This window comes from Schistocerca piceifrons, chromosome 2 (genome assembly GCF_021461385.2).
Source record: "Schistocerca piceifrons isolate TAMUIC-IGC-003096 chromosome 2, iqSchPice1.1, whole genome shotgun sequence".
Classification (NCBI taxonomy): Eukaryota; Metazoa; Arthropoda; class Insecta; order Orthoptera; family Acrididae; genus Schistocerca; species Schistocerca piceifrons.
The window spans coordinates 21,307,824-21,326,883 of NC_060139.1; the positions used below are offsets into that span (position 1 = coordinate 21,307,824).

General features: G+C 39.0%; 1 protein-coding gene across 2 annotated transcripts in view; it reads right to left on the reverse strand.

The window, feature by feature from the left end:
- LOC124776980 overlaps positions 1–19,060 on the reverse strand; it is a 65,785-nt gene that overhangs the window by 39,900 nt on the left and 6,825 nt on the right. For both annotated transcript variants that reach the window (XM_047252221.1, XM_047252220.1), the window contains exons 2-3: positions 2,493–2,657; positions 2,150–2,414 (exon numbers count right to left, since the gene is read on the reverse strand). In XM_047252221.1, coding sequence (XP_047108177.1) covers positions 2,150–2,414; positions 2,493–2,657 — 430 coding nt within the window. The remainder of the gene's footprint in view (positions 1–2,149; positions 2,415–2,492; positions 2,658–19,060) is intronic.

Here is a 19,060-nt window from a genome sequence, read left to right on the forward strand (position 1 = left end):
ATTATCCCTCAGACCCCGATGGACGTGCCAGACGAAATGAACTCCTCGGCGCTCTAACGAGGGGACCTTCTGGGAGGTGCATCGAGTTACGAACTCCCACTTCGCCTGCTTATAATGTGGGTAAGTACCTGTCACACCCTAAAATTGTAGGTGCCAATGCAGCCACGATTATTAAATATTGCCTGTTTAAGTTTGGGCAGCTCTTTATATAAAGAAAAGTTTCACTCTCATGGCAAGTGAGTGAGTAGTCGAGTGGCAAGCAAGCGGGACTCCCGTCCAGGTGACCCTGGTTCGAGATCTGTCTATGCTACTTTTGTTTCCTTTTTTTTTCAAATGCCTGTTTTAATTAATCATGAACATTCCACAATGAATTGATTAAAAAGAATGCAAGCCTCTATAAATCAAAATTACAAATTGAATGTCACATTTTGTTTCAATCTTTTGTGTTTTTTGTATTTTAACAGGAAATTAACCGTAATGTAATTTCTTGAAATATTTTATTATTGTTCAATTTGTTTTCATTGTGTTTTTAATTTTGTTCCATTAAGGTAGGGAATATTAAAAAAAAAACAATGAATGAGGGATTAAAAATATGTTTCATTTAATGGAAAGTTAATTGGTATTTCCTATATTTTGATGAGTACATTCCGATGGATGATACTTGTCATAAAAACAATCAAAACATTTGTACTTTCAACACCACGAACATTGTTCGAATGCACATTCATTTTTGTCACAATCTCATCTGTATTTTCTAAAGTCCAGAGGAAACGCCACTGCATTGACTTCTTTTTGCGATGGATGTAGTGCCGCGAAAACAAAAGTAGCATAGACAGGTCTCGAACCAAGGTCACCTGGACGGGAGTCTCGCTCGTTTGCCACTCAGCTACTCACTCACTTGCCACGAGAGTGAAACTTTTCTGTATATAAAGAGCTGCCCAAACTTTAACAGGCAATATTTCAAAAACGAGGCCGCATTGGCACCTACAATTTTAGGGTGTGATAGGTGCCTACCCACACTATAAGGAGGCGAAGTGGGAGCTCATAATTCGATGCACCTCCCAAAATCTTTATAGTTAAGCACATAATTCTGGCTGCAGTAAAAGTTTTTTCCTACTTGTACGATTCATGGACCAACATTGGGAGTAGTCTACGCGAATTGCCAAGGGACAGCAAGAAGATTTGTCAACAGTTGGTTTTAAATAGCTAATGAGAATTGAGCGGGCAGCAATGTGTTTCATAGCAACAAATTTATGGTATCCTTTCATATTCAAACTTATCACAACCTTGAGGTGGACTAGCTATACATTCAATATTTCTAAGCTCTCAAATTTGATGCTAAAAGTGCATCAACCTATTTCCTGCCAATCAGTGGTTCCATTTTCACTTAAGCAAAGAAAAGGAAAATCTTTAAATTCTTTATCTACAAATTGGAAAAAAAAAAAAAAAAAAAAAAAAAAAAAAAAAAAAAAAAAAAAAAAAAAAAAAAAAAAAAACAGCATACAAGTGACCAAAATCCTAAAAAGTTTCATACAATTAGTGCTTACAATAACTGTATCAAAATGGAAAATCATTTTAGAAAACTGTAAAATTACAAGGAGACAGTATTGACCTGTAGGAGGTGAGGTTCCAGTACTGCTGATACACACATAAAAATGTACAAAAAAACTATCCTATCTTTCAAAACTATTAGTTTCTTCCTCAGGGAGAAAAGAGGGAGAAGTTGGGGAAGATTACTCAGACATGAGGATGAGCTGAACCCATCTGTTGTGAAGACATCTTAACTTCCATGCATCTTCCTTCTTACAGCAAACATTTATAGTCAATGTGACATGGAAAAAAACAAAAACACAATGTTCTGGGATTTCTTATCACAAATAAAATACTTATAATTATTTGAATCTCAGCTACATGCAGAAGGAATTTGAAAATGATAAGATGAGTAGGGTGAGAGGTGGGGTATGGGGAAAGAGAGAAAGGTGGGGAGAGATAGAGGTGGTGGTGGTGGTGGTGGGGGGTGAAGAGGGGGGATAGGGGGAGGGGGGAAGGGGGGAGGGAGAGAGCAAGGGGGGAGGAGAGTGGTGGTGGGGAATCAGCAAAGTAATTGTTGCCGTGCGCATACATAATACAGTAACAATAAAAAGCTCACCAGAAGGCTGTCCAGAGGTTGTGTATAGTGTGATAATGGCAGGCACAGGTGCAGCATATCAATGCATGTGACTTTTGAGCCCGAAATATCAAGCACACGTAGGTTCTGACACCTATATCCAATAGTGGACAATGCCCCTGACCCTATAACAGCCTCCTTCAGAATCAGTTCTGTCAGATATGGACATGATTTTGCAAGTGAGCTGACAAATGACTGAAAAGATGGCAATTTTTTTGTTGTGAGCATGTTTGCCCCTAATTCAAACCTGCAAAAAGACGGGGAGATCTGTAATTCTCTCTCAATAAAAATCCTGGAAGATTTAACACACTTATAAAATAATTACCTTTCCAAACCTGTACATTTCTTCAGAATAATTGGCCATAACTTTCTGCTTAGCCGTATTTTTGGATCAGATAGGTTCAAGTTACGTACATCTTTATTTAGTATGACATCCAGCATCCCAACAAGAATGCGAGGCTCTCCAGTAATGGATGCATTTTTGAATAACCTACAGATAAAAGATTGCAAGGTTTCACAATAATTTGCAAATGACGTACAACTGCATAAAACTAGAAAGTAAGTATTGTCAACATGATGAGGATCACCTTCATTCTCGCCCATTTTAACTCCCACACAGGGCATAAAAGGCAGTGGAAACCAATGTACTGAAAGGATAATATATGTTTCCATAGCACACGTAATGTAACCACTCATGTACAGAACTTTTTCACACAGAAACAAATTTACCAAGAGGTATACACAGAGGGTGTACATTATCAGCAACTGAGCACTTGTTCCATAATAAGAACACAAAGCGGTTTATATCTAACACAGTAAACTCCATAGTATACAGTTTGCATATGCTTATTCATAACTGAAATGTGAAGTAATTATTTGTGGAAACAGTGTTGCAAATTTGAGATAATTAAGATTACAGAAAAAGATAATTCAACTAATGAAAAAAGTGGAGCAAATAGCAAAAGGTAAGTAATTATTTAGCAAATACAAAATTCTACCAACTTAACATGCACACAGGGTGTCCAAGAAGTCATAGTATCTCTTGTAACTATGTACAGTTGGGGAAATAAACAGTTATTTAATTGGTATAGCTGCTTTGAAGGTAACAAAAAGCATGAGAGAACCCATTTATCACCATCAATCAATCAATTTAGCAGTTTCCAATGACATTCATTCATAAAAGAGCAGTTGAACTTCAGTACCCTTGCTAACCATGAATAATCACATCACAAAAAGATTTAAAAATTAAAGGATTTAGCCCAATGTATGTGAATGAACTAAGCTATGACAATATGGAATGATAAATTGTAGTCTCCTGTGCTTTGTTGGCACAATTTCCAAATGCTGTGTCTCGCTCAAGAGTGTTACTTTCTGATGAATGTGCCATGTATCACATTTCATAGAGGAGGAATGTGGTTTTATAGTCCAAGCAAGCCCCATTATGTGAAGAGCTGGAAAGGAACTGCCACATGTTACGATACGGGCCAGGAAGCCACCATGATGTGTGTTTGGACCAATTTTTTGAAAGGTACACTATGTGATCAAAAGTATCCGGACACCCCCAAAAACATACGATTTTATATAAGGTGCATCGTGCTGCCACCTACTGCCAGGTACTCCATATCAGTGACCTCAGTAGTCATTAGACATTGTGAGAGAGCAGAATGGGGTACTCCGCGGAACTCATGGACTTCGAGTGTGGTAATGTGATTGGGTGTCATTTGTGCCATACGTCTGTATGCGAGATTTCCACACTCCTAAACATCCATAGGTCCATTGTTTCTGATGTGATAGGGAAGTGGAAATGTGAAGGGACACGTACAACACAAAAGCATACAGGCCGACCTCGTCTGTTGACTGACAGAGGCCGCCGAAAGTTGAAGAGGATCGTAATGTGTAATAGGCAGACATCTATCCAGGCTATCAGACAGGAATTCCAAACTGCATCAGGATCCACTGCATGTACTATGACAGTTAGGTGGGAGGTGGGAAAACTTGGATTTCATGGTTAAGCGGCTGCTCATAAGCCACACATCACACTGGTAGATACCAAACGATGCCTTGCTTGGTGTAAGAAGCATAAACATTGGACAAATGAACAGTGGAAAAACATTGTGTGGAGTGACGAATCATGGTACACAATGTGGCAGGGTGTGAGTATGGCTAATGGTGGTGAACGTAATCTGCCAGCATGTGTAGCGCAAACAGTAAAATTCGGAGGCAGTGGTGTTACAGTGTGGTCGTGTTTTTCATGGAAGGGGTTTGCACCCCTTGTTGTTTTGCATGGCACGATCACAGCAAAAGCCTACATTGATGTTTTAAGCAACTTTTTGCGTCTGTTGACTGACAGAGGCCGCCGAAAGTTGAAGAGGATCGTAATGTGTAATAGGCAGACATCTATCCAGGCTATCAGACAGGAATTCCAAACTGCATCAGGATCCACTGCATGTACTATGACAGTTAGGTGGGAGGTGGGAAAACTTGGATTTCATGGTTAAGCGGCTGCTCATAAGCCACACATCACACTGGTAGATACCAAACGATGCCTTGCTTGGTGTAAGAAGCATAAACATTGGACAAATGAACAGTGGAAAAACATTGTGTGGAGTGACGAATCATGGTACACAATGTGGCAGGGTGTGAGTATGGCTAATGGTGGTGAACGTAATCTGCCAGCATGTGTAGCGCAAACAGTAAAATTCGGAGGCAGTGGTGTTACAGTGTGGTCGTGTTTTTCATGGAAGGGGTTTGCACCCCTTGTTGTTTTGCATGGCACGATCACAGCAAAAGCCTACATTGATGTTTTAAGCAACTTTTTGCTTCCCACTGTTGAAGAGCAATTTGGAGACGGTGACTGCATCTTTCAACACGATCGAGCACCTGTTCATAATGTACGGCCTGTGGTGGAGTGGTTACACGACAATAACATCCCTGTAATGGACTGGCCTGCACAGAGTCCTGACCTGAATCCTATAGAACACCTTTGGCATGTTTTGGAATGCTGACTTTGTGTCAGGCCTCAGCGACCAACATTGATACCTCTCCTCAGTGTGGCACTCAGTGAAGATTGGGCTGCCATTCCCCAAGAACCCTTCTGGCACCTGACTGAACATATGCCTGCGAGAGTGGAAGCTGTCATCAAGGTTTAGGGTGGGCCGACTCCATACTGAATTTCAGCATTAGCGATGGAGGACGCCACGAACTTGTAAGTCATTTTCAGCCAGGTGTTCGGATACTTTTGATCACATAGTGTATGTAGATGAAAATTCTTATTTGTACATCACAAACAATTTTAATACCTTATCTTGAAAACAGGGAATCATGGTTTATATGTGGTTACAGCAGGACATCACTCCAGCATAATTTGTTATGCAGATGCAACAGCTCTCTAATGAATAATTTCAAGGTTGCTAGACTGGGTGCTATTCTGCAAAATCTCCAGCCCTACTGCAATGGACACCTCTTTACCATGCCAGACAACTCATTATGGGAATAATAAAGTTCCATGTGGTTCAGCATTACCAATGAAGAAATGCATAACAGTATTGAGGAAGCCTTTTGAAGTGTAAATACTTAGGTGTTCTGCAAGATGTAAGGAAGACATGACGACTCATAGTTCTCTAAAGCAAGGTGATGTACATACAAGTCCACTGGATATATTGTTTTTATGTGTTAGGACTCCAATGTTCAATATAAGGTAATACTTGAAAATGTGTTTACTCTAAAAGAAAAACTGAAGAATAATATCATACACTGTAGGCTTTCACAGCTAGTACTGACTTCACTTGGTACTTCCTGGCTGATAGACCACAGTTGATGCATAAAATTTTCTTCTAACATTTCATCTCCAACTGCAGGAGACATCTACAGAAGTAAAGCAGTGACCAGCAACCAGAACTCGAGCGAGCGTCGAATATAAAGACAGTGCAGAGGGCACAACAGTTGATCACATGATGTTGGCTAAGAGATTATCTCTGGTAATGCCAACACTCTCAGTATGAAATAATCGATCATCATTCTTATGGTGTAACATTGGCACCCAAATTGTATCTAATTTAACACCTCCCTTTTTCCTGTTAAAATTATTACAGTGTTTATAAATCTCACATCTTAAAAACATTGCATTATCATGTGCACATGTATACACAGGGTATTGAGATTTATAAGCACCATAATAATTTTAACAGAAAAGAGGAAGGTGTTAGATTAGATAAAATCCGTATGTTAACAGTCACCATAAGAATGATGATCGATGACTTTCAATTGAGAATACTGGCACTACCAGACATAACTCTTAACTGACGTCATGTGGTGCCCTCTACACTGCCTTTATATTTGGCGTTCCCTCAAGTTCTGATTGCAGTTCACTGCTTTACCTCTGAATATGTCTCCTGCAGTCAGAAATGAAATGACTTGAGAAAGTTTTATACATCGACCGTGGCCTATAAGCACGGAAGTTTTGAGTGAAGTTAATATTAATAATCCTTGCACCTCTGATAATAAATGTGTGCACATTTACTGTACAAGAGAAACAAATTATCCACAGGCAGACCTGCAGAGGATAGCTGACTAGTGCAGGGACCGGCAGTTGACGTGGAACATACACAGTGTAATGTATCACGCATCAATTGATGGTGAGATGTATTACTGATCAGTTAAGTTATTGGTGATAAATCGCTGGAATCAGTAACAACTATAAAATACCCAGGGATAATTGTCCACAGTGACCTCAAGTAGACTGACCACATAAAATTAAATGAAGCAAAGCCCGATGATAGGCTGAGATTCAGTGAAAGAATCCTCATGGAAAATAATTCATCCATGAAAGCAGCAGCTTGCACACCACTTGTTGAATCTTTTTTGTTTATGAAACATCATTATGGGAGCCTTATCACGTTAGACTAATAAATGATGTAGGGGTGATCCATAAAAAGTGGTATGTTTCACCACAGCATAATTTAGTAAGCATGTGAGTATTACAACAAAGATACTCAACAAAATCCAGGGGCAAATGCAACAAGAAAAGCATTATGCATTACAGTGAATAAGAGGCTAACTGTTGAAATTTTGGGTCTGTATGTTCCAAGATCAGGCAGCATATGGGTACTACTTCCTTCCACATACATCTCACAAACTGACCATGAAAAAAAAAAAAAAAAAAAAAAAAAAAAAAAAAAAAAAAAAAAAAAAAAAACCAGAGAAATTAGAGTTCATACAGAGGCTTATCAACAGTTGTTTTTCCTACATACATTTCTGAATGGAACAGGAAAGGTGGGAAATGTTAGGGCTGCCATTAAGTACCTTCCACCACACACTATACGGTGACTTGTACATCTAGAAGGTAAATAACTAAATATTGATTTATTTCAGAAAGACATAATTCATCTTCAAATCTAACAAATTAGTACACTGCCAAAATTATAAAAATAATAATGGTCACGAAGCATTTAAAATTATGTGATTAAGCACTACTTTTGTACAATTAGGGAGTAAATGATAAAAACACTATTTAATGTTGAATATGTGAGATGTTTTGAATAGCAGAACATAATATAATACAGTATTTCATAAGTAGAACACCCATTTTAGGCAGCTTCTTGAACCATCCAGGCATGACTTTAAAACAGAGAGTGGGTGAATAAACCAATGATGTGAAATGATCTTACATTAGCAGTATTCCACACATCTGATGGGCAGAGGAATGTGGTGGGAAGACTATGTAAAACACTTTCCAACAGCTGATACAAGATTTATTTTTATCAAAACTTTGATAAAAAAAAGTAGCACCCTGAGTTTTGATAGACATTGGATGTTTATTTAACATATATCACATCATTGTTCAAAAGATCATTCAAATCATATTATGTAAACTGACAACCTATAATAATACTGCCTCATGAAAGTACAGAGACAAAAGGTATAAATTGAAACATTTTCATTACACTGGTTAACTTTATTTAGGGTGTTAAATTAGCATCTTTAAACAACAATTATTCTAGCCACACTAATGTTAATTTAAAATGTACATGTTTAGCAGTGCAGATTCTTGAAACTATCAATGAAACTTCTTAAGAGCATCTCTGTTTTTCATCCACAGTGACAAATTATATTCTGTTAACTTCACATTTTTTTCATTAAAGTAATACATTCTTCCTAATGGTATTGATTTAGGTACACCACCAGCAGCACATAAAATGTTTTCTAAAGGCACAAAACAAGTCTTCCTTCTCAGGCCAAAAGAATGACACTGCTGGTCCATGTGGGTTGAGAAAAAGTAGTTCAACATCATCACAGACATTTCTGACAAAGGCAAAGTACCACCTGTCATCATATACAGCTGCTACAAAAGAAATTTGTTGAGGACGTGTGCATGTCCATTATGGGGCATTTTCATTGAATGAAAGAAATCAAGGAAGGTGTTTCAGAAGTTACTCTTCTTATCTCTAAAGAATCACAAGAAAGTAGTTTGCAATAGTGAAAATTCCTGATGCAAGGTATTGTGCGGGTTGTCAAAGATCTCCTTTGAGGTGCTTGCGTAGGAAATCTGCACTGACTTTCTTTAAAAAGTGGGGAAAAAATTGTCACTATTAGCTTTGCAGAAACTGTAAACACCAGATCCATCTGTTATTTGTGCATCATCCACTAGTTGAAGATTAGCTCTTCTCAATATACATTTTATAGTTCCTCCCAAACCATCAAACACAGATTTACCGTGGCGAGTAGCAAAAAAAGGAATCCTCAGCATCAATAGAAAAACCATTTTTGTGCTCACACAAATTTTTAAAGCTTTTTCTATTCTTATATTTAGCAGCATATTCATCAGTAAAATAATGCACTTTCTTCACTTGTCGGTAACGCTCTGCCAGCTACTTAACCATTTCTTTCTGGACAGCATTTACAAATCCTACAACATGTTCCATATTATCATTTATACAACAGTGGTTCACTATTATCAACTTACTTTCTTCATTTACCACATAACCACACATGGGATGGATTGTACAGTTGCTTCTTGTCCAGTGGTGTCTCTGAATTTCATTCTGAATTACAAAACTGCAGTTTTCAGCAAAGTTCACTAACAGAATTGCTTTTCTGGGGTTAGATATTCTTTCAAGTTTTTCAATGATTTTGACTGACACTTAGATATAAATGACTGGGGTTACAAATCCTTGAATTATTATGTGGTTTGATGTGGAATGATACTAACTCTTGAAGCCTTGAAATGTGCAAAAGCAGGCACCAGTCAGTTCATCACTTATTGCTGAAGTTTACATGAAAAAAAAAAAAAAAAAAAAAAAAAAAAAAAAAAAAAAAAAAAAAAAAAAAAAAAAAACCCTCAACATTACAATATCATCAAAATATATAAATAGCTGTATCACAGACTATGAAGTTAAACATCTTTTTGTAGCAGGTTCCATTGCAGATTTTCAAACAAGTGTTATTGTAACAATTAAAGAGCTAAACTTTTGTCAAAACTAAATGTGTCTGAACATTCTAAACATTTTATCTGCAGCAGAAAAACCCTTTACCTTTAAGAAAAATTTTCCACTGCCGAGCTGTGTCATGCTATAGCATTTTTCATTAATATTTTTAGACAAACTTATTACATTTTTATGATTATAATTACATAGATTTATTTCATGATATATGTAATGTTCTTGGTTTACTTATTTTGTAAGCAAAAATAAAGTTACTCTTCTTGGACAGTCTTTCAATTATTGTTTCAAACGATTTGTGGTGTCAGTGCGAAGGAGGGACTTCATGTTTTCTTCTTAGACCTATGGAAAGGCATCAATTTCTTCCAGAAGCTCAGCGCACAAATTACAAGAATGGTTGCAGATCTCTCTTGTTGATTATGTTTCCTATGAAATCATTATAGTCATATTACTTTTAAACCAACCAACTTTAAACATTCCCCCTACAATCTAAGAGTAATAATGCTTCAGATCTGGGAGAAGTACAATATCGGCCCTTGCAAGACTCCTATTAGAGAAAGTAAACCCTCACAGATGTTTACAATATTGGACAATATGGAATAAATTAATGTTGAACATAAAGAAAACAAACAGAACGTACTGCAGCACAAAGAGGGCAAGCAAATCATTTACATGATAACTCTAAAAATTTTACAGCACACAAAGTTTTTAGGTATCAACATTGATTGTCAGCTAACATGGAATGAACATACCAAGATGCTGGCAAATTGAATGTCATCATTATGTTATGCTCTTAGGGGGTTAGCATTAGTCTGTAAAAACCATTGTCTTGTGATGACATACTACACCAACATATACTCAGTTCTTTGCTGTGGGATTCTTTTCTGGGGATTGAAGGCACACAACATGGACACTGTTTTTAAATTACAGAAAGGAGGGGACTAGTGCAGCAGGGGATACAACCCATCGGCTTTGGACAATGACGTCACAAGTGGCCCATCGAGAAGCGATTCTTCTTAGTGTTGTAGCTCCCTTCAGTGGCTGATAAGTGTTTTTTGACTTTTTAAAAAAAAAAATCTCACGAGATAGAATAAACAGATTCACTTTATTAAGCAATCAGTAAAAAAACTAAACTGAAACATAACAGCAAAAGCGAAAATGGTAAACTGCTCTCTGGCGGCTTGTGACGTCCTTGCCCAAAGCCGACGGGTTGTATCCCCTGCTGCACTAGACCCGAAAGGAGGCATAAGAATAATAACTGGAAGTATTACTCGGGCTTATGGTAAAGAGTTATTTAGAAAATTGGGCATCCTTACTGCACCAATTGAGTTCATCTACCAATCTGTGGTGTATATCAGGGAAAATATTACTAAAAGCTGCATTACCTGTTCTATACACGCCCATGCAACAAGAACTAGTTTGGAGTTATATTTACCCAGGCAAAAACCTCAAAACATAATTTTACATTATGACATAAAATAGTATAATAAACTGCCGATGGAAGTGCAAATGATTACTAAAATACATGTGCTTAAAACGGCAGCTAAAATGTTTTTTGTAAGTAATGTGTATTACACAATTCGACATTACTTAGAGGTCTCAGACTAGTGGACAGTAACAAAAGGGGAAAACTACAGCACCTTGTGGCATTTCAACACGATTTTGTGCTCTTACAAGTATTTGTCAAGACGCAAAATACATGATACTAATGTCTGTTAGCTTAGCTTTTCAGGTGAACACTGACATGTAGTTGAATATGAAGAGAAATGAGTCTGGAGTTAATGCAAGGAGCAGAGCACTATCTTCACAGTCCAGGAGTCATTAGTGGGTGTCTCAATGTGTGTGGTAGTGAAGATAACGTTTTACACACAAGTAAACAGAAACAGTAACCAAAAACAGTTCCAGAGTCATCACTGGGTGATCTCAGTGTGTGTAGCAATGAAAAGCCAAACTATGTTTTACACTACAGGTTATCTGAGCAAATTTTGTGTAAATCAAGGAACATTATACAACAGGGGTTTACCAAGTGAGGCAGCGCAGCTGTTGACACTGACGACCTATTCGGGAGGATGACATTGCCATGTTCTGCCAACCTGATTTCAGTTTTCCTAGACTGCTAAGGCAAATGCCACGAAGGTTCCCTAATCAAAGCCATGGCTGTTCACTTGTCCTATCCCCATAAATGACCAGTTGTATCCTCATAAAGCATGTTATGTATGCTGTGTTGTATATTTTGGCCTGCTGATTTGGATTGTATTACCTTGACAGATCCTATATCACTGTGAGACGATCCTTGGGCAAATAAAGATAAATTAAATACATAAACAAACTAGATGGAGACCGTGAGTTAATGTTACTAAGACCGTATGATGAGGAGAAAGTTAAGGTTTACATCCCATGGATCATTTACATGATAAACTGTAATGATGTGTGATGAGTTATTTTATAATTGCACTGCAAATTATTTTGTATATATGGCTACATGCTGGCCATATGCATTTTTATAGGTATATGGATATGAGTTAGTAATTTCTACCCACCACTTATTACATATTAAAATATATGTAATATAAGGTGATGAATTCCTCTCAGGTTACCAGCCGAGTGGTGGTGTCGTCTTGTCGCATTGTTTTGATGAGTTTCACATCCATCACCTTAGAACTCGAGAAGAATTCATCAGTGCAATACGCCGAGAAAGACTGCAATCACATATAATATAAGGTGTTGTTAATAAAAAACTTTCTGTTTGCTTTCAAATTTTACTTTGCTACCTGTCAGACATTTTATATCAATGAGTAAGTTAGCCTATCAAAAATTTTAGGTGTAGCATTGTGCATCCCTTTTTGTGCTATAATGTAATTTTTTCTTCTAGTATTGTAATTATGCTTCCCCATTGTTATTTCTGAACTACAGTGGATTATTTACAATGAGCTAACTGCAGTGGATTATTTACAATGAGCTTCACCACGAAATAAATATACTGTGAGGCAGTAGTCCAAATCCCTCAAACTCCTTAACATGATGTCTACAAGATGATTGTGGGTAACACATATTTTTCTTATAGCACATTTTTCTTAAAAGATGAATTACCCCAGAACATTATTCCATATGACATTACCAACTGAATGAAAATTTACAAAATATGTCATTGGTTTCTCTCTTCTCATGATTTGCAAAGATTCTAAATGCAAACATAGCTGAACTAAGTTGTTTTAGGAGTTCCAAATGAAGCATTTTCAAGTTTAAATTTTCATCAATATGAACAACTAAAATTTAGAATTTTCTATTATGTTTATTATTTCTTCACCATGTGTTATGCTATCATTGGTATAGTAGTTGGGTGAGGCATTTGCAGAAAACCAGTCAATGATACTTTCAAGAACAACATTTAGCACTTCTTCTGTTGCTGTATGTATGCTTGGATTGATTACAATACTAGCATAATCTGCAAAAAGAACTAATTGGGGTTGTTGTATATTAGATGGAAGATCTTTTACCGGTATATATATGAGGTACAACAACGGACCTAAGACTGATCCTTGGAAGCTCCATATATGATTTCTCCCCAGTCACAAGAATCTTCCCGAATTACATTGGTTGAATTACTAAGTCCAGCTTTCTGCATTCTTTTGATTAGATATGACATTATCCATTGGTTGGCTACACCATCAGTCCCATTAAATCTCCACTTATTAAGGAGAAATTGTGATTCACACAATCAAATGCCTCAGAAAGATCACAGAAAATACCAATTGGTGCTACTACGGTATGTTGATGATTTTCACTTATGGACCGTCTGACAGCAACTGAATAAAACACAATTTTAGTGCCATAAGCATTTCGCCTTTATTTTCTGCAAGGCATCATCAGTGGCAGGTTGCGTAGACAGTTTCTTACATATTACGCTCCTGTTGCATTTTTGGTCTTGTTCTTCTTCCTATGAGCGCCAATTTGCTGTTTTTTCCGCATTCCACAGCACTATGCACTGAACGCTTTTTGTCTACGCAGCCTGCCACTGATGATGCCTTGCAGAAAATAAAGGCGAAACGCGTATGGCACTAAAATTGTGTTTTATTCAGTTGCTGTCAGACAGTCCATAAGTGAAAATCATCAACATACCGTAGTATTACGCGCAACTGAGGAGTACAGGACCACAAAAGTTGAAGATACCAATTGGTGCTGTTTCATTACTTAATGCTTGTAAAATTTGGCGACTGAATGTGTAAATGGCATACTCAGTAGAACAACTCTTCTGAAATGTGAACTTTGACTTACTGAGGGCATTACTTTTGCTTTGTTTTGTTCTGAACACAAGCATCTGTACATTTAGTAAGCCAGGCAGTGATGACCAAGCTCTCAGCTGATATACATCTACAGAGTGGCAAATTAAGTGTTTATCTTTTCCTTGTAGCATACTTCTGAAATTTCACAGGTGTGTCCATTTAAGAGGTGTAGACTCACATTTTGTAGGTGTAAATTCAGGCAGTCTGTAGAACAGTTTTCAGCCAGCTACATAGCTCACTGAGGCATCAGTGCCCATTTGTGACACATCAGGAGGTAGCAAGTTGCACATCTAAGATTTTGCCTGCTTTTATAGTTTACTTCTTCAGTTAGTTTTGCAAGGATGGGTAGGATGTGTGCATGCTGTGTGCGGATGCAGGAGGAACTGGCCACAGCTTGTGAACAGCTGAATGCGCTTTTGGCTACTGTCAGTCACCTTCTGGCTGCTGCCTTGGGGTGTAACGGTGGAGAATCTGGTACATCACATGGGACACCATGTTTTGTCTATGGGCTCTGCTACTGAGGAATCTCCTAGGGTTCCCGACGCAATGGATTTGCCCTCACAGCAGAGTGAGTGGCAGGTAGTAATGGATTTGTGTGGCTCAAAGTGGAGGGCCAATGTGAAGACTGCTCGTCTGGCCTTGCCCATTCACCCTGTGAGAGGACAGTTGGCCACTCCTTCAGCAGGGTACAAGCATACACATGGGTGGAGGGGTTTACTAGTTGTTGGGAACTCCAACGTTGGGCGTGTTATTGAATCTCTTAGACAGATAGTGTTCTGGGCTGGAAAGAAAGCCAATGTGCACTCAGTATGACTGCCAGGGAGGGCCTCATCTGAGATGTGGAGATGGCCTTGCCTGTGGCTATAAAGCATGGAGAGTGCAGCCGACTGAAAGTTGTGGCTCGTGTCAGAACCAATGACGCCTGTCGCATGGGTTCTGACGCCACCCTCAGTTCATACAGGTGACTGGCAGAAGTGGTGAAGACTACTGGCCTCACGCGTGGGGTGCAAGCAGACCTCGCAATTTGCAGCAGTGTTCCTAGAGTTGATCGGAGTCCTCTGGTTTGGAGCCAAGTGCAGGGTCTCAACCAAAGGATTTGTCAACTCTCTACTGGTCTTGGCTGCAAATTTCTAGACCTGCATTATTGGTTGGGTGAGGCTTTTTAAGCCACGTGGTAGTTTGAGGTACTCCGATGAACACTCGCCAGTCGATGCGCAGCGAGCAAAGTCAGATGGCATTCAGAGTAGAGACAAGTCAACTGTCAAAATTTTATCACTAAATTGTCAGAGTATTCATAATGAAGTTCCAGAATTTACTGCCTTCCAGGAAAGTTCTCATGCTCAAATTATTCTCAGGACCGAGACCTGGCTGAAATCCGAAGTGGAAAGCTCTAAGATATTTAAAGAGTCATGGAAGATGTATAAGAATGATATATTAGAGGGCATAGGAGTGGGAGTGTTCATTGCTTTTGACAAAAATATTGTGTCAACTGAGGTCAAAGTTGAGAGTGACAGCGAAGTTATCTGGTCGCATATAACAGGTGTAGGTGAAACCAAGTGAATTGTTGGATGTTTTTGCAGGTCGCGTGATTCTGCTGTGACAGTTCTAGAGTCATTCAAACAATGTCTGTGGTCAGTAGAGCGTAAATACCCAAATTATGCATTACAAGTTGGAAGGGACTTTAACCTCCCAAGTACAGACTGGGAAGTCTAAGGATTCTTTGCAGTGGAAACAGATAGACAGATGTGCAAAGTAATTTTGAACACGTTTTCTGAAAGCTATCTTGAGCGGCTACTTCGGCAACCCACATGCAATAGAAATGTCTTCGACTCTGCAGCTACATATAGGCTGGAGCTTATCAACAACGTCATTATAGAATTGGGGATTAGTTATCATGATGTCATTATAGCAATTATGGTTACAAAAGTTCATAAATCACTTAAGAAGGCTAGATGAGTGTTTCTGCTAGAAAGTGGAGATAAGCAGTTGCTAGCACCTGACTTAGTGAATTGACATCAGCTAGTTCTAGTAAGTTGGACGAAGAGGAATTACGGGCAAAGCTCAAACAGATTGTAAATTGCAGTCTGGAGAATTATGTACCTAGTAAGTGGATTAAGGACAGAAAAGACCCACCATGGTTCAATAACGAGAAAATGCTGAGGAAGTAGAGACTGCTGAACTCTCGGTTCAAAAGAGACAGTGTAACTGATGACAAGCAAAGGTTAGATGCATGCGCCTGTGAAAAGATTTATGACGGAAACATACAACTGCTAACACTGTTGTACCTCAGCAAAAGATCAAGCAGAGAACCCAAAAAAAAATCTGGTCCTATGTGAAATAGCTATGTGGGTCTAAGGCTTGGGCTTCCATCCAGTCACTTGCTGACCAGTCTGATATGACATCTGAAGACAGAAAAACCTAAGCTGAAGTTTTAACTTTCACATTCAAGAAATCGCTCATGCAGGAGAACTGTACAAACACATCATCCTATGACATTTGAACAGACTCCTGTATCAATGACATAGTAGTAAGCATCTCTGGCATAGAGAAACAACCGAAGGAGTTGAAAACAACCAGGTTCAGATGTTATCCCAATTCACTTTATCAAAGATTACTCTATGGCAATGGTCCCTTACCCAGCTTCTATTTATCATGACTCTCTCACCCAGCGCAAAGTCCCAAGTCACTGGAAAAAAGAATACATGACTCCTGTGTATAAGGAGGGCAAAAGAGCAGACCTGCAAATTTACAGACCAATATCCCTAACATCAGTTTGCTGCAGAATCCTTGAACATATTCTCAGTTCAAATATAATAAATTTTCTTGAGACCGAGAAGCTTATGTGCACAAATTGGCATGGTTTTAGAAAGAACTGCTAGTGTGAAACTCAGCTTGCCCTTTTCTCACAAGATATACTGCGAACAATGGATGAAGGGCAACAGGCAGATACCATATTTCTAGATTTCCAGAAAGCATTTGATATGTTGCCCCATTGCAGGCTGTTAAAGAAGGTATGGACATATGGAATAGCTTCAAAAATATGTGAGTGGCTAAAAAACATCTTAAATTATAGAATTTGACGGTGAGTGTTCATCAGAGACAAGGATATTGTAAGGAGTGCCTCAGGGAAGTGTGATAGGACCACTATTATTCGCTATGTACATAAATGATCTGGTGGACAGGGTAGGCAGCAATCTGCAGTTGTCTGATGAGGTGTACACTGAGGTGTCGAAGTTGAGTGACTGTAGGAGGATACAAGACGACTTACGAGGGTTGTTTTATAAGTAACGGCCATTTTTATTTTTTAAAAAAAGATACAAATACTTTTGTAAAAAAACTTTTATTTTCTGATTCTACACACTTTTACCTATTTTTCTACATAGTTGTCTTGTTTATTTAAGCACTTGTCATACCGTACAACTAAGTTTTTAATTCCTTCTTCAAAGAATTCGGCCGCCTGCTCCGACAGCCAAGAGTTCACGGCCGCTTTCACTTCATCGTCGTCATTGAAGCGCTGCCTGCCAAGATGGTGTTTCAGGTACCGGAAAAGGTGAAAATCGTTAGGAGGAAGGTCGGGACTGTATGGTGCATGGTCCAAAACTTCCCAGCCAAAAGAATCAATCAAATCCTGAGTCTTTTGAGAGGTGTGAGGCCTAGCGTTATCGTGCAGGAGCAAAACTCCTTTTGTCAGCATGCCGCGCCTTTTGTTTTGAATTGCTCTGCGGAGCTTCTTTAGAGTCGCACAGTAGGCATCTGAGTTGATTGTCGTTCCTCGTGGCATAAAGTCCTCTAGCAAAACACCGCGCCGGTCCCAGAACACAGTTGCCATAATCTTGCGCTTTGACAGCGTCTGTTTGGCTTTGACCTTGACGGGTGAGGTTGTGTGTCGCCATTCCATCGATTGTCGCTTGCTTTCGGGAGCGATATGGGATACCCATGTTTCATCTCCAGTGACAATTTGACTCAACATGTCATCCCCTTCTTCCTTGTAACGAATCAAAAAGTCCAATGAAGTGGCAAATCTCTTCCCTTTGTGGTCCTCTGTGAGGAGTCTGGGTACCCACCGAGAACACAGTTTCTTAAAGTTTAGGTTTTCAGACACAATTTTGTACAAAACCGATCTTGAAACTTGTGGAAATTCCAAAGAAAGAGTGGAAATTGTGAATCTTCTGTCCTCACGAATCTTTGTTTCGACTGCAGCCACCAAATCATCAGTGATCAGACAGTGATCACAGAGGGCCGGCCTGAGCGTTCTTCGTCATGGTCGTTTTGACGGCCATTTTTAAACTCTCTAACCCATTGACGCACTTTACCTTCACTCATTGCATTCAAGCCATAAACTTCTGTTAACTGACGATGAATTTCTGCAGCTGATAGGCTTCTCGCGGTCAAAAAACGTATCACTGACCGTATCTCACACGCGGCAGGTGATTCAATAATCGTAAACATTATAAAGTAGCACAGCGATGCGTACACGTCAGCTACAGAGCTGCAACTTGCATCAGTGTGAACGGGAAGGATGCCGGCAAGTGGCGCGGTGGCTTGTTGCGGCATCCGCGCGAACTACGGGACTATACGTGGGAACGGCCCTTACTTAAAAAACAACCCTCGTAGACAAAATTTGTTGTTGTGTCATGAATTTGTCTACTAGTTCTAAATGCAGATGAGTAGAAAAAACAAACCCATAATGTATGGATGCAGCATTAGTAGTGTGCTGCAGGAAACAGTCATGCCAGTTAAATATTTAGACATAATGTTGCAAACCAAAACAAAATGAAATGAGCATTTAAGGATTAAAGCAGGCATGGTGAATGGTCACCTTCAGCTTACGGCAGAATTTGGGGCAAGTGTTCAAAAATGTTCAAACGTGTGTGAATTCCCAATGGGCCAAACTGCTTAGGTCATCGGTCCCTAGACATACACACTACTTAAACTAACCTATGCTAAGATCAACACACACACCCACGCCCAAGGGAGGGCTCGAACCTCCGGCGGGAGGGGTGGGGCAAGTGTGGTTCATCTCTAAAGGAAACTGCATATTTGACATTAGTGCGATCCATTATTGAGTACTGTTTGAGTGTTTGGGACCCGCACCAGGTTGGATTATGGGAAGACATCAAAGCAATTCAGAAGTGAGCTGCTAGATTTGTTACTGGTAGGTTCGTACAACATGC